The sequence below is a fragment of the Musca autumnalis genome, unplaced genomic scaffold, assembly GCF_047663935.1.
Source record: "Musca autumnalis isolate F117 unplaced genomic scaffold, ASM4766393v1 scaffold_5, whole genome shotgun sequence".
Classification (NCBI taxonomy): Eukaryota; Metazoa; Arthropoda; class Insecta; order Diptera; family Muscidae; genus Musca; species Musca autumnalis.
The window spans coordinates 112,459,845-112,482,052 of record NW_027412088.1 but is presented as its reverse complement, the minus strand read 5'-3'; the positions used below and the strand labels follow the sequence as shown (position 1 = coordinate 112,482,052).

General features: G+C 35.2%; 2 protein-coding genes across 3 annotated transcripts in view; both read left to right on the top strand.

The window, feature by feature from the left end:
- The first annotated feature begins 10,969 nt into the window (after positions 1–10,969).
- On the top strand, positions 10,970–13,488 carry LOC141387259 (uncharacterized). The gene is made up of 6 exons (XM_073956665.1): positions 10,970–11,236; positions 11,328–11,662; positions 11,717–11,807; positions 11,903–11,950; positions 12,017–12,483; positions 12,590–13,488. The coding sequence occupies exons 1-6, from the start codon at positions 11,104–11,106 to the stop codon at positions 12,746–12,748; spliced, it is 1,233 nt and encodes a 410-aa protein (XP_073812766.1). The 5' UTR covers positions 10,970–11,103; the 3' UTR covers positions 12,749–13,488.
- A 733-nt stretch (positions 13,489–14,221) lies between these two features.
- Tsp42Ea (Tetraspanin 42Ea) overlaps positions 14,222–22,208 on the top strand; it is a 38,725-nt gene continuing 30,738 nt past the window's right edge. The window contains exon 1 of one of the 2 annotated variants that reach the window (XM_073956661.1): positions 14,222–14,337. The gene's annotated coding sequence lies outside the window, so the exon portion shown is untranslated. Of the gene's footprint in view, positions 14,342–22,208 lie in introns of both variants that reach the window. The other variant, XM_073956664.1, reaches the window with a different exon arrangement.

Sequence of the window (22,208 nt, the reverse complement as noted above, 5' to 3'; positions counted from 1 at the left end):
TATGTAATTCGAAAGGAGAATTTAGAGCAACAAACAAAAAACAAGAAGAAAATTTCCAAAAAGGCAAATGTTGCCAAATGTTGTACCCAAACCTAGCTTGCAGGGTGTAGGGTACAATAAACAAGACGTCAAAAAAGTAAACAAATTTCAAGAACGAGATTTCTAAACGAAAGCAGCAGGTAAAAATAGAAAAATTGTTTAAATTGCCAGATTTTTTTGAGTTATTTGCTTCAACCAATAAGAAAATGTACCAGTACCGACTGTAGGGTACACAATTTTTGGATGTATGATTTTTTTCAAAAACGACTAATTTGCGTAAACAATATAGATAAATAATATAGATATTATTTGCAATTCAATTAACCAAATTTAATATAATTTTATTTATAAACTGCAAAAATGCCGAAAGTAGGGTGCCTTAACCGAAGATAAACAACAACAAATGGTATTGTAGAACCACACGAAGTAAAAAGCAAAAAAAAATCGAATCGAAAATATTCAACAAAAAATATAAGAAAAAATAAATATTTTGAGACGATATGTCCCACTGTGCGAGTGTCTACTACGAATATCCGCACAAAACGTAATAAAACACAAGCAGAGAAATGGCTCTGCGTGGGCAGCGAAGCTCCCACTCAAGTACCGACGCTACAAACGACCAAACAGTGATCGACAGAATTTTGTTGGTATGTTTACAATGTAATCTAAAGCTAGGGTCACACTAGACAAATATTTGCTCTAGCGACCGGCAGTGTGCGCTTACTGAGAGCAAATGAGCGTAAATAATGCATTGAAATTTATGCTCACTTGCTCTCAGTAAACACACAATCCCTGTCGCTGGAGCAAATATTTGTCTAGTGTGACCCTAGCTTAACCGACGCTTTATAATTGTGCGTGGAAAGATGTACGTTGTTATTGCAATTAGAATGCAAATTCTCAAATAGGAATATCAATACTTCCAGGAGAATAAAAACGAATGCGTTTGGTTGGTGAAGAACGAACTATACAACAAATAAACCAAACGACCGTATGACTGTAGCAATGTGTGTTGTTATTGCAAATTTGCCAATGCAAATTCTCAACTAAAGGGCTTCGTTAGAAAAGACCTTGGAGAATAACAACAACAATAACAACTAATAAAAGAGATCGATAGTACAAATTGGGTTAGAAACGAGATTTCAAAAATAGCAAAGTACTTGGAATGCGATGTTATTTCTCACTGCTGGCTGGGGATATCAACAAGAAAGCGGGGGTGTCTATGAAGTCTTTGAGTGAGAAATAAAACGAACGAAACGTATAGCGGATAATTGTAGTGAAATTGTTGTAATTATTTCTCTGAAAGGGTTCTGCCTTAGAAAACAGAACCAAACGAGAAAAGTAGAAAACAACAAATTCAAAGGAACAGCACTGCTAGAACTGATCTCTGAAAAGATCAACGACAAATGGAAATTTGTTGTCGTGTTTACTATTAAAGTGTTTTATTTTCGAAAATAGAACCGAAATAATAAAGGGACAACAACAAATTGAAATAAGCAGCACTGTTGGCGAGGATCACTCGCCAACAGTGCTGCTTATTATTTTCTAACATTACCATTAAAAAAGTACGAGAACGCAATGAAAAATAGCATTGTAACAAAGTAATCTAATATTTTTTTTCACATTGTTTAAAAATTTTGATTCTAAAATTTTTTGTTGCAGCAATTGACCATCTACCTTGTTTATTGTGATACGTGAAAAGTGTTGCAACTTTTGGTACTTTTTCAGTCACAGACTGGGTTGTATATCATGTGTACTGTGATTTCGATGTTGATTTCGCTGAAATCACGAAATGAGACGATTTCATTTTTGTATGCGAAATCATGATAATTTTTGCTTGATTCCGCGCGAAATCACGAAACGCCTTCGAAAACACGAAAAGACGCCAAATGTAAACCAAACATAAGTGAGTGGACTGTATATGATTTGAAGCAATGGACAATTTTACAAGGCGACCAATGCGCGATGTAGCGAACAATTTTAAACCGAAAAAATGTATTTTTTCGTGCGACTTGGAATTCAAAAACAACAACACTCGCGGGTTTGCTCAATTTTTGCACAGAAACTGATTTACGTACCTGTGTTTTGTTGATGGTAATGAGAGATGATGACGATAGCAAATTGTTGTAAGGACAACAACAACGAATTTAAGTATCCAAGATTCTTCTCTCCTTAAACAAATGTAATTTGTTCAGCGGGCAACAACAAATGGCTTCGACTGGAACAGATCCGGCTCGACTGGATCAAAATGTTGGCGTGATACCTCTGACCGTCGATAGCTCAGGGATGAAAAAGAGAAGAAATAAAAGACAAACACGAGTGTATCAGTTTCAAATATATTTTCGGTTTATTGGTGGTAAAAGTGAGTTTCTTGGTACAAGAAACAGTTACCTTTTGTATGACTCGACAACGAAATGATTGCAATAGGAGTGTGACTCCTTCGAAAGTTAAATAGCAAGTGTAGTTGCATGTGGGCAGAATAACGTTCACAAGGCCGTGACATCAACTACGACTGCAGCATTGGAAAGCGCCCCTCTGCATCCGAACTATGCGAATAAAGCTTTCCAGGAGAGGTAGTAGAAAAGAGCGAACTCTCCCCTACAAATAAGGCTCCTGGAAGAAGTGCAGAGAAGATTTCCCCATGGAGCTCGAACGAGCGGCCAATTAACGTAGTTAATTGGAATGCTGGGAAGGGGAAACAAAGTATCGAACGCATACATTGGCGTAACCAATGTATCGAACTTATACACATATAATGCAGAAGGTATTGTGATTTCTTCGCTTCTTCCACGCCAAAAATTTGCAAAGCGGTCTCAAACCTCTTAACCCAACGGCTCCACTTCATTGTTTTCTCATCGAACGGGTCCATATGGAATGTATTCGTTGCCATTTTGAAGGAGTTCTCTGCTACGGAAACTTCATCCAACATGTGTTATATAATCGAGTTAAAGTTTCTAACACCGTCTCGTCGCCAGAATTGTTATGAAAACACGTGTGGTTCTTATAATGGTTGAAACTAGAACTGACATTTATTGATATTAAATTCATGACTTAAGTTATTACCTATCGATAACAATCGATACATTCGATTATAACAATGTGGCAGGTGGAGGTGGCCAATATGTGGCAGGTGGAGGTGGCCAATATGTGCCACCAAAAAAACAAAAAGTAAATTGGACATGGTATAATCCCAAGTATTATACAAAGAATAACAAGGGATATGTTCGGCGGCAACCATGCCGAGTTGCCGTTCACGCCGAACCTGAAGCTGCAGTCCAAGCTGGTGTGCCGAACAGCAGCAGAAGGTGGTGGTGCCGAACAAGGCAATTAATTTTCTCTTATTGCATTCAATGAATTAAAATGAATTATTTTATTTGTTTTTTTTTTTTTAATAAAATCATACAAAATGTGCGACTTCTTTTTTTTTAATAAAATCATACAAAATGTAAAATCATAACAAAATGATTGCTGGCCGTACAAAAATCCTTATCGGCACTTTGTTGTTTTTGTGATTCACAGATTATGATGGTGGAGGCGTCATCAGTTATTATTGTCATGGTTTCGTTGCAATTGAAAGCACCTAGGCCATCAAAAAGATTCTTCACATTCTTGGCATGTTGTTGGGGCGACGACGAAGCAGACTGGTAGACTGGTGATGTTGCTGTTGTTTTTGCTGCTCTTTGCTTGCATCTATTTCACGTTGAAAAGGATCTAATTCGCCAATTAAATTATTGAACTCGTGTAAAGAATCTTCGAAACATTTGTTTATAGAAATTACTAATAAATAGAGTTTTTTACACAAAAATGTTTGGAGATGTGATAAAATATATGTATGTAAACAACAAACTTAAACAATATTACAATAGTCGATAATGATAATGAAACAAAAAAACCTATGTATTTAGGGGGTTTTAACAATTTTGGGTGTTTGAACCGTAGGAAGTAGGTCTTGCCCCTAATGAAACTTATAGCGTCTTATACAAGTAGCTACAACAAAATTCAAAGCGATTAAGAGCAGGTCCTAAACTGAACTTATCCGAAATTTTGTGTGGAGGAGTGGACCGATTGAGTCCATATTGAAACCTTATCTAAGTCTGGTACACATTTCAGGATACAAATGACCAAATCGTTACTCCCTTCAAGAGTTATTGTGCGCATAAATTTTCCGAACATTTTCGAAGTTTTGTGGGGGAGGTACCGGAAGGAGTGGACCGATGTAGCTCATCTTCGAACTTAAACTAAGTTTGGGTATAATATTACGAAAGCCAAAATTTGAACCGAATCGGTTGATCCGTTCGAGAGTTATCGTGCGCTCCAGCCTGCCAGACAGACGGACGGACATTGCTCAATCGACTCAAAAACACGGTGTCATAAGGGTTTTTTTTTATAACTTTCGGAAGTGTGGACTTGCCACAATTGGTTTCTTTTGTCAATGAGATATATGTATATATTTTAAAAGACTTTGTTAAAGAATCGATCGTTTTGTTGTTTTCTCTCAAAGCACATTCTATTTTTTGTTTATTATAATAGGTGTGTCTTTTTACGTGATAATTTGTAATAATTATTACGAAATGTTACTAAATGCTGTCTTTTTACACAAAAGTTCAGTAAAAGAGAGCGAAGTGAGAGAACAAGTTTGACAGTTGTTTGCTGAGAAATTGCTAAAAGTTGCTGAAAGAATTTTTCCCAGCAACCTTTAGCAAGTTCGATCAGCTGTTTTTTAATCATCTGCAAATGGTCAACTGCTCAATGTTTATCTTATTTTTTTGTGGAAAAATACTATAAATATTACGACTCAGGTTTATTTATTGATTATTTTATTAATATATTAATTATTTTCTATTTATTTTGCTTAAAATTGAAGAACTTTTTCATTGCTTTGGAGTTATTTTTTCGTTCATGCATTGGCGCCAATGTTTTTGTTTTGGTTATCAACTGTTATCTTGCTAAAGTTTACTAAATGCTGTCTTTTTACTTTTTTCTCTATTTTCGTATCAAAGAGTAAAATCTCTCTTACTCTCTGAAAAGAAGTTACTGAATAATTATTACTGAAAAAGTAAAAAGACATAACTAATATGAATATTATAATCGATACGTTATTATAGCTTCGTTCCCGTACTTTTTAATGGTAAAACTCGTAAAAGAGAGAACTGCAAAAAATTTGTTATCACACACAAGTTTTTTGAAATAGTTCGGGAACGGAAAAATGGAAAATACGTCAAAAAAACTGGAACAAATGTCAAAGTCGGCGTATCAGCCAATCAGACGCCGGCAACCATGTTACTATTTTTTTTACTCGACCAAATTTGTCGTGTAAAAAGTTTTTAAAGAGAGCGTCATTCAGCGCCATTTTTGTTTAAAGAGAAGTGAACATTTTACAACTTTTTTGTGTACGGGAACGCTTTTTCGAGTAAAATGTGTAAAAGTCGTAAAAATTGTAAAAACTTTTTAGTTCTGGAACACAGCTTATATTTTGGATTTCAGTAATATGTATTTATGTAGCCATTTAGCCATTTTGATTCCCCCAGTTAACTGCCAAATGGTTTTGATGTTACATATTATAATGCCGTAATATAACGTATCTGTTTAATCTGTACCTCGTACCTCTCTTGAAAATCATCAGTACTACAGTGTGTAGTAGCCTTAAGCCGGAAACAGATACAACGTTTGGGTAAAGTTTTGTGTCGTTTTGGCCGTTTTTACACTGTTGGGCATGATGCCGAAAAATTCAAATTCATTTCAAATACATGCCGACAAACAGATAAACGCTGGACTTTGGTGTGGTCGTCGCCCTGTTGTTTTTGTTTTTTTCTCGACCTTCAACGCAAAACTTTAATCAAACGTTGTATCTGTTTTCAGCTTTAGTCTTGTCAATGGTTTAATTTCATTTTCTGGACATTTCAAACCAACCAACCAAAATGGTCATGGTCATCAAATGGTCGGTTGTCCTACAAATTATATTAGAATTAGAAAAAGATCTTATCGCACATAGCTTGGATCGCATTACTAACATATATGTACCACCATAAATACATAAATATAACAATATCATTTTATGTATTTGTTATCATCTATGATACAAGGTAACCTCACGCTCACAGTTCACAGAGTTGTATTCGCTTTGCCGTCCCTTCATTGACAAAATTATTTTGACAAACTTTGTATTACTATAGCTGTGTTCCAGAACTAAAAAGTTTTTACAATTTTTACGACTTTTACACATTTTACTCAAAAAAGCGTTCCCGTACACAAAAAAGTTGTAAAATGTTTACTTCTCTTTAAACAAAAATGGCGCTGAATGACGCTCTCTTTAAAAACTTTTTACACGACAAATTTGGGCGAGTAAAAAAAAAGTAACATGGTTGCCGGCGTCTGATTGGCTGATACGCCGACTTTGACATTTGTTCCAGTTTTTTTGACGTATTTTCATTTTTCCGTTCCCGAACTATTTCAAAAAACTTGTGTGTGAGAACAATTTTTTTGCAGTTCTCTCTTTTACGAGTTTTACCATTAAAAAGTACGGGAACGAAGCTTATGTTTACATTTACGAAATCCACTCGATTTAAACTGTCAATTCCATTGCTCAAACGTCAAATGAAATCCAATCGATTTCAGATGAGATTTCATTTGACGTATACACAAAGGAATTGACAGATGAAATCGAGTGGATTTCGTAAATGTAAACATAGCATATGTATATGTTTAAATACACATATGTATGTCAGGTTTATTTACATTTCAAATTTAGCCGTTGTTCCTTAACCTGTAAGCAGCTACTACTTTTTACTCATGATACAATAAGAAGGTAGCAGCAACTGCCGTTTTTGGTAACATAAGATGTCAAAATTTGACATAAATTCAATGCAATTGACACATTTGGTCTGTTCCAGAACTGCAAGAATCTACTAATTTTTACTATTTTTTCCGATAACATAAAGGAAAAATGCTATCGTAGTAAAAAATAGTAGCTTCTTGCAGGTTCTGGGACAGAGCAATTATGTTACCACCAGCTGGGCTGATAATGCTACCTTCTTATTGTATCATGTTTTTACTACGATAACATTTTTTCCTTTATGTTATCGAAAAAAATAGTAAAAATTAGTAGATTCTTGCAGTACTGGAATAGACCATTAATTTCATTTTTATTTAAATTAAACATTTTCAGACGTGTGTCTGGCTAGAGAATTACTCTTCAACGGATCAATGTCCAAACATTGATAAATTTCGAGAATGGGGCATATCATCCACTTCTTCCTTAAAAATTTTCGCTACAATGGGGCTTTAACTCTCGAACGGATCAACTGATTTGGTCCAAAAAATGTTGCTCGTAATATAGATGGACTGTATCGTTCCCTGTTCGAGGATAGCTTTAAAATGTATACCAAACATATTCCTTGTGGTCCTGTTTTGATATTGTTTCGCGGTCAAGTCAGTGCTCTAGACATTGGCTTGTGGTCACAAAAATTGAAAAATGTAACTGATTGCACATCGTAATATTTCTTTCAAACATGGGCGTCCCCGACGTAATGACCAAAAGGTTCAAAAATCCTAAAATTGGGACGAATTGGCATGGGGAAAACAACGCTTTACATTAATTTGGGCTCTGGTCTATCTACAGTTCCAGGAAAGTGACTTCGATGGGATGTAACCACAGATCCACTGGAGTTAGATGAGTTTGATGAATTTATCTAGGGGAGGTACCCCAAAGAGAAGCCCGATAGAAGTTAAACTTGGGGGAGGTGTCGACCGATATTACCCATCTTCGAACTTATATAAGTATAGACAAACCAAATCGATTGATCCTTTCGAGAGTTAGCGTGCGCTACAGACGGACATTGCTAAATTGACTCCAAATTGTCTGAAACTGATTTCATCCAAATATACATGGGTTCTAAAACCACTATTTCGATGAGGCACATTTTGCCCGTATGAATGTGTATATACCCTGGTTTAAAGACGAGGGTATAAAAAAGCGGAAGGCTTTGAATGACTTTCAAAACATCAGTTGCTTTATAAATCTTTTATACATCCTATTCCACATCACATACTATTCCGTAACGTTACTGTTATGCATTTGAAACTCAGAATAGATAGACAGATTTTGAAACGGTCTGAATTTTGTATATATTACAAACAAGGTTTCTTCGTTACATTTTAATAATGATAATAACAACATAGGATATAAATCTGAAAATGTCCTTCTCAAATAATATGATCTTTTTAACACTATAATCTTTTTAACAACTATAAAATAGGCCTATAAATAAAGTTGAAGCTTCAGAGATTTTATTTTTGTTAATGGTATACATACATATATAGATGTTGGTTCACTAGAATATACATATGTATATTTGTCGTAAAGATAGTCGGCTGGATAACATAAGTTTGTTTTATATATTATATAAATTTCTACATGTTTTATCTTTAAAAGTACAAAATTCTTATAAAGTTTATAAATGGGCAATTTTTCAAAAGTTTACATCTTGCAGCGGCGCGGCGGCTTTCATTTATCATTCTTGGCTTAGGTGACAACAACAGCAAAGTCTTTATTAGCCAATTCAACGTTGTTTATTTTGCCTTTGTTGCGACAGCCTTGGCAATGGTACGCTTTTCTGCAGCCATAACGACGGGCAGCAGAGAACCTCAGCTTATGAATTCATCTTTATAATTTGACGAACGTTGGGCAATGGATTGAGAGACGGCACTACAAAGAAAAATTTATTAAATATAAATAGGTATAATAAATAGACAATATGAATTGTGGCGGCTGTGTTTGTCTTACAAGTACGGCATTCACAATTTATCTTTGAACTGTCCGCGCACCTGCATCAGTATGAATATATTCAAGCCTACCTGATCGTATCGTTCTAGATCATTAAGATCTCTCCTGATGTACCTAGTTGGGAGAAGCATTTTCCCTAAATAATGACAGGGACTGCATTACTGCACCGACAACATCTTCAGGTCGGCATTCTGTCAGCTTTGAATATTCTCCCATTGCGTAGAGCTAATATTTTCATACAACAGAGCCACAGACCGGCCCATTCTTTTGTAAGAAATTAGCAAGCACCAACTTGGGAACCTTGTTCCTACTTCTGTTTTTTCGCAAATATCTGTGGCTTTCGCAGACGACTTAAACATTCTTTTGAATATTACAGCCAATATTTTGGGTACCGAAAACCAATCGATCAATATGTTCAGTGGGGCCCCTCATTTCAGCCGTTCAAGAGTTGGTACAATGTTCACCAGGTATTTAGCGGCGGATATTTTCACATTCCCCATCTGTTTATGTGTTTGCTGTTGATCGTTGTCACCATCGGGGCGAATTAGAACCTTGGAAATTGCTGGCAAGCAGTGTTCTTTCCTTGATTTGTTCATTCTTCTTGCTTAGGCTGGACTCTGTAACAATACGTTGAATTTCACAATTTACTTCACCGAGAAATTCTGGGATAATTTCGATATATGTTGGTCTGTTCCTTTACTTTTGAAAATGGTAAAACTGGTAAAAGTAGTAAAAGATGTAAACTGTTCGCATATGAATTGTATGGTGTCCGGAGTAAAGGAACGTTTTTCGAGTAAAAAGCGGTAAAACTTGAAGATTCTTGCACGTAAAGGAACAGAGTTTGTATGTTACCATTTACATATGTACATACATTGTATATGCTTACCATTTACATACATATCTCGAACATATTTTTCTCCAGACGCAGAAAAGTCCTCCAAGAACCAAAACGAAAACTTTTGACAATATTAAACATTGTTAAAAAATAATTGAAAAAATAGATATGAAACGTAAACAAACAATATTTTGTTATTGTTGTTATTGACATCTGGAGGAAAATTCATCATTTTTGCAATATGGATTGAAGGAATGCCACACACTATTCAATCACACACTTACACAAGGGTTCATCGGTTGCTGTCCTGCATGCCCATAGTGTATGCCGGGCATAAAATAACAACAACTTTCATATTGTTTCGATGCAGTGTTGTATTTGGCAGTTCAAGGATGGTTTTTTCAAATGAGATTACCTTCTTATTCTGCCATGGTTATCACCAATCATGAATATAAAATAACTAAAGTCCAATTTACATATGCACATTAAATGATTTCGTTTTACGAAATCCTAGAATCAAATGAAGTGCATTTACATCTGTTTTTTGCGTCATTTGCTTACGCACACAATCGCACATACACACATATACAATAACACAAACACACGCACACAATATATTTATTCAGAAAAATAGGAATTTCAACACAAATGTGTATCAAATAACTTAAATTAATTCCAAAAACAAAAAACATAATTTTTGCAAGTTGTTTAATCATTTATTTTCACTTTTGTCATCGTTTGAGTATTTTTGTTTTTCTACAACACATACAAACAAACAAAGACATCATAAAACAGTTGCATTTTTTGGTAGTTTATGACGAAAAAGCAGGGTTGCGTATAATAGTATGGTGTTTTCGTGCGTTGTTTAGAATAAATGACGTAGCTATCGTCATTTATTTTTGTATGGTAAATGACGCAAAATGTTGCCTGTTTTAGCAAATAAATGACGAAACAGCTCTAAATGACGAAAAAGTTGCTAATGTAAATTGGACATAACCCACTAACTGTCTTTGTTATTTTATATTTTGTTTTTTGTTCACTACATGGTACAATAATACAGGTAGCATTATGTGTGTTCGTTTACTCAAAATTTGTACAAATTGTTACTGGATGTTGTTCGTTTACTCTACAGTACAATACAAAAGATCTTTATCGTTTACAAGAAGTCACTGAACTTGTACAAATTTGTACAAATGGTTCAGTAAAAGAACACACCTATTATCATGCCATACTGCTTTAAATGCAAATGTAAAATGTGTTTAAATTCCATACGTTACGCCAGACAACTTTACGTTCCGTCGCATTAACTACACATTACATTTGTATCGATCTATATTTCCCTGCCTTGGACAAACATTTCATTTCTGGGCAAGTTAATATTTTATATTAATTTTTTATTTTAAAGCGGTACAAAATCGTCAAAATTACGGAAAAAAAGTTTAACTCCAAAATGCCGCCCGCTTCGGGGTCAAATAGTGCCACGAACGCGGCGGCAGTGCAGGCAAAAGCTGCAGAGCGGGAGGAAAAGCTAAGAGGAGCCTTGAAATCTTTTATTCTCAAGGAACGGCAGAGGAAGAAGGAAGGTAATGTAAATGATTACTTATAATTTGCTGTTCACGTATAATTTATATGTTTCCTTCTATCGCTATGATGTTTTTGTACGTTGAAATGAAGAGTTCGAGGCAAAACTGGAAGAAGACAGGCAGCGTAAAGAACGTGAGCAACGTGAAAGGGAAAACGATATGACTCTAGAAGAGACTCGTGGCCAGATTACTAAACTGGAACAGAAACTTTCAGAGCTTCATAATCAGAAACAGCAGCTCTTCCTACAACTGAAGAAAGTGTTGAACGAAGATGAAAATCGAAAGAAACAGCAAAAGGACAATGAGGCAATGTATGCTATGCAGGCCTTACAAGCTCAGGCGGCAAACAGTGCACCTCAGCCGCAAGTGTTCTTACCACCCGTAAGAGTTCAACAACATCATCAACAAATGCCTGTATTAACAAAAGTAAGTAGTATAATTTATAATATGCTATACAAATCGCTAATATATTGTACTTAGCAACCACCGAACAATCCTCCAGTTAAGCGAGGGAGAAGTCCATCTCCAACCCAACCGGGCTACTATAAGCAAACCAACTATAATCCGCCAAGTAAGTTTCTTTTTAGGCACAGTTGCATATTTCATGTGTCTTTTGCTCACTAATATTGAATTTTTACCACAATAAATTTTTGTATTAAATTGTAGAACACGATGAACGTCGTGGAGCAGACTCCGCCAGAGTTTTGTGGAACAGTAAGATTCTTAACAATATAGAGAAAGACAAATGAATCACGTCTGCTTAAATTAAATATTTTTCAGAACCACATTCCCAATATCAAACACCTGGGACGCTCTTTTACCAGACAACAAGTAATGCCCCTCCTCCTCCTCCTCAACAAGCTCCGCCCGATGCCAGAGGACCACAAATTATTTATACACACTATAATTTACCACTTCGCCAAGGGTATCATCTAGAATTACCGCCAGGAGCTAGCGTACCTGTGTCGAAAACGGATGCACAAGGACAAAAACCAACACAAGTATATCACATAAACCTGGACCAACCCCCAAGCTCACAGACTGGTGGCAGTGTTAGTAGTGTTCAATCTCAAAAGCCACAAATCACAATGGAAAAGATTTCAGATCGATATCATGTAGAAGTCAAGCATGATGCACACGGAGGCCCACCGCCGACACATCAATTATCTGAAAGTGTTGTCTACATACCAAATTTGCCTTTACATCCAAATGTAATGCAAATAAGTAGTGGTGCACCACCGCCACAGGTATTTCAAATATTTATTTTTTTATTGCGTAGCCAAAAAAAGAATATGGTGTAGATTATAATTTGTTCTTGGTTTAACCTATCGTATCTATGCTTATTTATTACAGAGTACAAAACCAGGATCGGGTATTCAAGGTTATGCTCCAGGACGCGGCCCTGTTGGACATGAAACACAAATGTCGCGTCAACAGCAGATAACCGTTATCCCTGGACAACCAGGCCAACAGCCTCAGCAGCCCCTCCATTATCCACGACGCATGTTTTAGTTAGACTAATGCATTATGTAAATCTTATAATATGGATATATCGACGAACAATGTAAAGTACACATTGTGCAAAAATAATTTTAGGATGGACTCGGTTGAACTAAAATAATTTAATTTGCTCTAATTTTATGCAATTGTAGGCGGTGGTACGTACATATATTTTAATTTCTTTCTCGATATTGGTTTGCGATTCTCTAGCAAATTTCTTGAGCTACCGACAAAAATCGGTAAAATAAAAATCTTATGAATTTGGTATTTAACTATTGCTCTGTTCCAGAACCTGCAAGAAGCTACTAATTTTTACTACAATAACATTTCTTCCTTTATGTTATCGGAAAAAATATTAAAAATTAGTAGATTCTTGCAGTTCTGGAACAGACCATATATTTTTCGGTAAGTTTGAGACCAAAAGAAAGTAGTAAAGTTCTACCGATAGCAAAAGTGTTGTCAACTTTTATATGAACTTTTCATTCATAATTTTGCGTTTTAATTTTACCGACATTTGTCGGTAACTCAAAAAATGAGTTAGAGAATCGCTCTACAGATCTAGAATTCTAAAATGTAAATATGGCGGTTATTGAGACACTCTACAGCTTTCGTTGTTCCAGTATAAATACTTTGCATTAAGAAGTTATTTTCAAAATGTGTATTAGAAATAAATTATTGAAATGAATTCTATAATAAATATGTAATATGTAGGATAAACATTCAATTAATAATGTATGTATAAAAAACGTCAATTCGTCGTTTTACAATGGGCTGATTTCGAATGTTATTTGATTTGCGTAGTAATTATCGTATTATACATTGCCGATAGACAAAATGCCGCCGTTGATAATTTTTAATGTAGAATAAAATAACACGGCAAATTCATAGAGATGGAAAATGGTCAAATACCCATAATGCGGAGTTTTAGCAAATTTTAACTTACTATGAACAAAATTTCCTTTTTTTGGTTATGGAACAAGTTCAAATATGAAAAATTTCGGTTCATAATTTGGTTAATCTCTCATATGTAGTGAAAGCCTAATTATTCACATATGAGGGTTTCTAGAGGGGTTTGGAAAGATCATCCTTGCGTAAAAACATAAATGCTGGCCGAATTTCAAATTTTTTATATATCTGAAGGCTTTACTCTTGATTTGCACCTCTGTATCGAACACACCTAAAGCTGGGGTCTAATTACGTGATTCGATAGAGAATTTGCTCGTGAATAAGGGGTCGATTATGCATTGCCACTAAACTTCAGTTGCGTTGTCAATTGTCAGCACAACTGAGATGAAATGGGTTATCATGAACGGCAATTCCCCGGGAATTGTTTCACTTTCTCCCTTAAGTTGCAACGGCGGAAAGACAAAACTCACGAGAAAATTTCATTAATGATAACCCCCGAAATGTTGTATTATTGGTGTCAACCCAACTGGGTTGTCGATAAACGTGTTATCGATCAGTGTTTTTTCAAACTTGTGAACTCTATTAAATCCAAATGGCACAATCCGCAAAAAAAAAATATTATAAAATGTTAAGTTCAGTGGAATTATTTTTTGATAATTAAGAAAATGTACAGGACTCTATTGGAATTGCCATATGTATGTAAGTTGAAGCTCATGTTGGAAAGATCTGTATTTATTTTATTTTATTTATTATATTAACATGTAGTAAATACAATGTTAATAAGAGATAGCATTGGCTACTATGGCCATCAGCTAATACTTATAATACAAAGAATTTACAGATTATTAACAATTTATCTTATATAATTATATGAGAGTTTGTTATAAAATTGTACATATGATTAATATTAGTAGTAGTTGGTGACTTAAGGATTTCTATTCCATTGTTGTTAAGATACACTTGGTGCAAATTTGAGAGATCATTGCACGACTGCAGAAAATGTTCTACAGTACCAGGATTTCCGCACTTCGGACATTTGTTGTCGACTTCTTTGTTTAGAATATGTTGATGTGTGGAGATGGTATGACCCATACGTAGCCGGGAAAACATGCGTATTTTTCTTTTATCCACGTTGGTGGGATATGTGGGTTTAATACATAAAGGATTTATGTTGTTGTAATGGAAGTGCCTAAAATCCATGTTATTTTGATTCGCTTGTAAAGCTAATTCTGTTTTAATGTGAGTTTTCAAATCCAATTTTTCAATTAGTTTATCACATTCTAAAGGTGCTGTACATGCAGATTTTGCAGCGTTGTCGGCATATACGTTTCCTGAAATTCCCACATGTCCAGGTATCCAAAAAAGTGTTATCCCAGCGAAAAGTTTGCCTCCAAAGAGGCAGTTAAATGATATGTACAAGTGATTTGGAAGTGCATCAAATTATGCATTTTCACTCATGATTTTTACAAGGGAGTGACCCCGGAAAGATGCACTCCATTGTATCGCATTTTAACTGACCCTTTGGCATTGCATTTTAACTGAACCTTTGGCACTGCATTTTAACTGACCCTTTGGAGTAGAATAGGAGGCAGTCCGGAGCACGTGTTTTGAATAACAAAATAAAATGCATTTATTATTTGTGTAAAACAAAAATATTAATAACTTTATTAAATTAACACAAATTATGAAAATTCTCTATTGAATTTAATTGCAAACATGTGTGTTTCACCCGCTTTTCATTTAATCCAAGCTTAAGTGCTTTTGCTTCATCCGCTAAATGGGTTTGATATTGTCTTCCCACCACCAGTTAAGATTTCGACATGTACTCCAACAGCACTCCATTGGGAAATTTTCTTCTCGTGAGTTACCGGAGCATTTTTCACAAATTAAATATTATTTAGTTTGTATTAACAAATGTATTCCGCTGCTGTAGAGATGTACAAACTGATTTATGTACATGTAGGGATCTCTAACAACTGCTAATAAAATGTAGTGAACGGAGTGCCTTTTTCACGACTCCGTTTGCACTGCATCCGGATGCTGTTAAATTGTGAGGAATTGGAGTGCCTTTTTCACGACTCCGTTGAACTGCCTTCGGATGTTGTTAAAATGTGACAAATGGATGTGATTCTTTGGATTGCATCCAAATGCGGTTAAAATGTGAGGAATGGAGTGCCTTTTTCACGACTCCGTTTGAACTGCATAAAAACATGCCGTGAAAGAACTAGTCTACATTGCACTACTTCCAATTTATTTTGCTGGGATGTTGCTCTGGTCTGTTAAGAGGTCACGAATTTTGTTAATCGATGTCCAGGCACTACATGCGATGTTTAAAACAGCTTTGAGGACAGATAAGCTGTCCGTGAAAATTATAGTTTTTTGTTTTGATGTTTTTGCAATATGTATGGCTTCGATAATCCCTGCAGCTTCAGCTGTAAAAATAGATGTGAAGTTTCTCATCGTTCTGGTGGTAATTGTTTTTCCGTTGGCATCAACAACTGCAAAAGAGGTTCCTGAATCACTTTTTGAAGCATCTGTATATAAAAATCGCCAATCGTTGTGTTGCGTTGAAAAAAGATTAAAATTTTGAACATACAATTCATTTGGAGTTTTGTCTTTTCCTAGTGTGCTTAGGGATATGTTGCATACTTCGTCTGTAAACATCCACGAAGGTTGTTTGATTTTATGACTGGGCAGCCTGTCTTTAAAATTGATTATGTTATCCATTATTGATCTGTATACGGCTGATGGTTTCTTCGGTTTCCTTTTTGCTTTTAAAATTTTTGAAGCATCTACTCCAATGATGGATGATTTTGAAGATAGAATTTTCGGCAATAAGTGATTCTTGGAGTCAACAATTCTTTGTTCAAGTGATGGTAATCCGGATTCGATGAGTAAAATGTTTACTGGTGTAGTTCTATAAGCGTATATACTCGCTCTGATGCAATCGTGGTAAACAGCTTTAATGAGTTTGAGGGTTGATTTTGGGCTATCACCAAACAAATACAGCCCGTAGTCTATTTTGCTCAATACCAGTGTTTTTACCAAATATGTGAGGGTATTAATATGGACGAACGTTTTAGAAGAAAGGTACTTGATAACATTCGATCGTTGAATAAGATCCTTTTTAAGTTTAAGTATATGCTCTTTCCATCTACATTTTTTTTAAAAAAATATTCCCAGGATTTTCAATTTATTTACATATGCTATGTTAAAACCGTTTACGGCTATATCTGTGGGATTGCAATTGTGTTTCCTGCATATGTGTAGTATTGATGATTTTGTAGAAGATATTTTTGCACCAGATGAATTGGCCCATATGCAAATGTCGTTTATTAAATTGGAAAATTGGTTGTTCGTTATTGTATTATCTTTATTGCTGCTCAAAATGTATAAGTCGTCTGCGTAAAGGCAGTGGTAAATTCTTGGTATTTTGTTGATGATTACACTGATGTGGTTGAATGCAATTTGGAACAAAATAACTGATAGTGGCGAACCCTGGGGTATGCCGTTTTCCATTGTGAATAAGTCAGAGTTAAAATTATTTACTTTGACTCTGAAAGTGCGACCAGTTAAAAATGATTTTATGTAGTTCAGTATCTTGCATCCTACACCCCATGAGATTAAAGTGTTTAATATGACATGCATGCCAATGCGATCAAATGCTTTTTCGAAGTCGATCGACAATATTGATGTGTGACTTCTAGTTGATATAGCTTTAGAGGCGAAAAAATCTATGTGAAGGAGGGCATCAGTGCAACCCTGATTTGCTTTATATGCGACTTGATTGATTGCGATAAGATTACGAGCAGAAAGGAACCATGATAACCGATTAGAAATAATTCTTTCTAATAATTTGGAAAGGCACGGCAATAGGGAAATCGGTCGATAAGCTGAAAAGCTGGTTTTGATTTTGTTAGGTTTTGGTAATGGAACAATGATTGCTGATTTCCAGGTGTGTGGAATAATACCAGTATCTAGAACCATGTTGTAAAGGGAGATTAGCTTGTTTTTACTCTTATTCGATAATTTCTGTAACATGGGATATGATATTTTATCTCGCCCTGGAGTTGTTCCCTTAACTTTTTTCATTGCCAATAAAAGTTCTTCAAATGAAATTTCTGACTCAATTATTGAAGCATGCCTGTTCGAGGGGATGTTAGAATAAGAAGATGGTACGTCAGATTTTGCAGAACAAAACTCTGGAGAAAATTTGGTGTCGGATGATTCTGTTGACCATATGTGTCCAAACTCATTGGCAATTTCCTCTGGACTACTTATAGCTACTCCATTGTGTTCCATTGTAGTAAATAAATGGCTTGTGTGTTTTCTTGACATTGTATTTATCCTTTGCCAAACAAAGTGTAGAGGTGCATCACGGCTAATGGTTCTGGTAAAGTTGTAAAAACAGATGGCTTTTGCCTTTTTACGCAATTTATATTGGAACCAAACTGCAAGAATTGAAATAAATGGTGATCTGACTGACGAAATTCCCATATCAAAAGGAGTCAGGCAAGGATGCATACTATCGCCGCTTCTTTTTAATATATACTCCCAAAAGATATTTAATGAGTCAATTGAAGGAGAACGAATTGGAATAAGAGTTCAGGGTAAAATTATAAATAATATACGCTATGCTGATGATTCCACAATTATTGCTAGCAGTATATCTGGGCTGCAACAACTCCTAGACAAACTCACGTACGTAAGCGAAACATATGGCCTCAAAATAAATATAAAGAAGACAAAATATATGATTGTAAGTCGAAAATATGTCAGTTGTGAAACGTCACTAAATATCAAAAACGAAAACATCGAACGCGTAAAGTCTTTTACATACCTCGGCGTTTTAATTAACGACCAATGGAACATATCGAACGAAATTAAGCGTCGAGTGGAGATGGCCAGAAATGCCTTTTTTAAATACAAAAAAACACTTACAAACCATGAAATTGGTCTCAAAACGAAGGCAAATGCTACATTTGGTCTATACTACTATATGCAGTAGAAACATGGACCCTAAAAAGTGCAGAAGAGAAAAAAATTTAAGCATTTGAAATGTGGGTATACCGTAGAATACTGAAGATACCCTATAGATCGCATATAACGAATCAAGAAATTCTAAGACGAATGAACCTCGATAGACAACTTTTACGCACCGCAAAATCAAGGAAAATCGCATACCTGCGGCACCTGATGAGGAACCATAAATATAAATTTATACAAGCCATTATTAAATGTAATATAGAAGGACACAGAACAAGAGGCAGAAGAGAGACATACTGGTTAAGGAACATCCAAGAATGGACAGGATACTGGGATGAAACGAATCTAATACATGCTGCTAAGAATCGAGAGCTGTCAATAATTTCATAACATAAAACATTAAAATATATTAATTTGTAATACATATAATATTGTATGATCGACTTTTTATTTGACACCAGTTGTTTCTCAGTTATGTTCCCTTGTTATTCCTCTTTTGGTATGTCGAGTCTATCAAAACCAGCTTGTATAATTGTATGTTGCATTTATATCGAAATAATTACGAAAGTGTATATGAGAATTATTTGCGTCGAACACACACAACGTTTTCAACTGGTTGACTTTTCAACTAATTTATAGTTGGTTGTAGAAAAATTGCTTTGTAACCGACTATTTTCCTACTGGTTAATAACTAGTTGAAAAGTAATGCAGAGAAAGTAAGTTCTCTATTTTTTTAGTTTTCAATCTGGTTGATCTATAGATGACTTTTCAACCAATTTGTAGTTGTAGAATAATGCATTTATAACTAACTACTTTGTAAACCGGTTGAGAAAAGTTCCGCAGGGTTGTTAATGATAAAGTTTGAAAGCTCTAATAAAGCTTTCCAAAGTTCTTTCGTGAATAATGAAAGCTCTTTTCACGTCAAATACAGAAACGCAATTGCTTTCACAGGTGAAGTGCATGTGTGATGTGAAATGGATGCACGGTGAATTCCAGAACATGCGCGTATAATTTTGGCGGTCTGTATCGATTTTCTTCCTACATGCAACTCTATCGCTCGATTATACATATGTATATGGCCTGTTCCTTTACTTTTGAAAATGGTAAAACTGGCAAAAGTAGTAAAAGTTGTAAACTGCTTCCATATGAATTATATGGTGTCTGAAGTGAAGGAACGCTTTTCGAGTAAAAAGTGGCAAAACTTGAAGATTATTGCGCGTAAAGGAACAGAGCTATAATAAGTAAAATTTGCTTTCATGTTTACAGTTTTGGATGGAAATATTTTTTGACCTCGGATACCTAAAATGCATCTAAAAATGTCTTCAATCGGGCGACACCTTTATATGGGGCTATATCAAAGTATGAAAATTTTTGGTGTAGAAGTTTTGTGACCACTGAAAGCCTCAAATGTCGAATCACAGCATAGACAAATAAAAGAATAGACAAAGAAATCCTCTCACCTTAATTCTATCACTGAGTGTGAATTGAGTCAGTTAGATATGCACTAAATTTTTTAAATGGCAATAACTATACATTTTTAAACTATTTATGCTGGTAAAAGACAACATTTGGGTTGTCTTTGACCAGATCTACATCCTCATATTAACCAATTCAACAGAATCTTGCAATTTACCCCAAAAATGCAATTGAGTGAGATGTCTGCGTAGTTTTCGTTAGGGCGACCCCTACAAAAAACAAGCCCACTACAATTTCTCTGTCTATACTTTTATTTGACTATATAGAGCTATACAAAAGCATGGATCTATGTTGACAATTGTTGGTCAAATGTCAAACTACAGGTAGTTGGGTCAAAAAATGAGGATAGAATCCCCAAAACACCTAATAACAAAAACATAGACCAGCCCCCTATTCAATCTTTTTAACAATTTTACTCATTGTTTATTTTACAACAATTTCATTTGTTTGTTTTGTAGTTGTTTCAAAAACAAAAGAAATTTTAACAACTTTTTAATCGATAAAAGTTACAGAATATGCCTACTGTATTGACAATTATCAGTGGAGAGGTGTTATGACCGATAGGAACCTCATACGGCAAACTACCGCTAGTTTGTTTAAAAGTTGAAACTAAATTCCTGAGTACATAAGCTGCCTCGCCTGCTTGCCTTGCTTTCCTACTTCATTTCTGGCATAATAAAAATAAAAGAATAAAGAAGGCCGAGCAAATTTCGGACTGGGTTGCCCTTTTTTTATCCTTTTATCAGAAGTAAGCAGGGTAAGCAGGCAAGGCAGCTTATGTACGCAGGCCTTTAAGGCCTCGACACATCTATATTAATAAAAGAGTAAAGTGATTGACTGACTGACAGACTGACTGATTGATTCATCAACGCCCAGACGAAACGCCTGAAGCTAGAATCCTGAAATTTTGGGTGTGGATCAGTCTTGGTCCGAAGGGGTCAGATAAGGCTGGTTTTTTGGAAATTCGAACTGGAAAGGTACGAAAAGTACTAAAAGGTACTAAATATGGTACCGTTTGTATTTGGCGAACCGGTAGAGCTAGAACTTTGAAATTTGGAATGAAGGTCACTGATGGAGTGTAGGAAAGATGTGCTAAAGGGTTTTTAGAAATTCGAACTATTAGTGTACGAAAAGTACTAAAGTGTACTAAATTTGGTGCCAATTCGTATTTTGTGAACGGATAAAGGTTAAAGGTTGAAATTTGGTGTGAGAATCAAGGTTAAAAGGTACGGTTGACATAAGGAGGTGGTTTAGGGAAAGTGCACACATGTGTACGAAAAGTTCTAAATGGTACTAAATTTGGTACAATTATGATTTGGGCAAACGGATAGAGCTGGAATCCTGAAATTTTGAATTAAGGCTACTGTTGGAGAGTGGAATGGAGAGTGGAATGAAAATTCGTACTTATGGGTACGAAAAGTACTAAATGGTACTAAATTGGTACAATTATGATTTGGGCGAACGTATAGAGCTGAAATCCTGAAATTTCGAACTAAGGCTAGTGTTGAAGAGTGAATGGAAGCAGTTTTGAAAATTCGTACTTATGGGTACGAAAAGTACTAAATGGTACTAAATTTGGTACAAGTATGATTTGGGCAAACGGATAGAGCTGGAATCCTGAAATTTTGAATTAAGGGTACTGTTGGAGAGTGGAATGAAAATTCGTACTTATGGGTACGAATAGTACTAAACGGTACTAAATTTGGTACAATTTGGATTTAGGTTGAACGGATAGACCTGGAATCCTGAAGTTTTGAATTAAGGCTGCTGTTAGAGAGTAGAATGGAAGTAGTTTTGAAAATTCGTACTTATGGGTACAAAAATACTAAATGGTACTAAATTTGGTACAATTATGATTTGGGCAAACGGATAGAGCTGGAATCCTGAAATTTTGAATTACTGTTGAACTGTTGGAGAGTGGAATGAAAATTCGTACTTATGGGTACGAATAGTACTAAACGGTACTAAATTTGGTACAATTTGGATTTAGGTTGAACGGATAGAGCTGGAATCCTGAAATTTTGAATTGAGGCTACAGTTGAAGTTTTGAAAATTCTTACTTATGGGTACGAAAAGTATTAAATGGTACTAAATTTTTTACAAT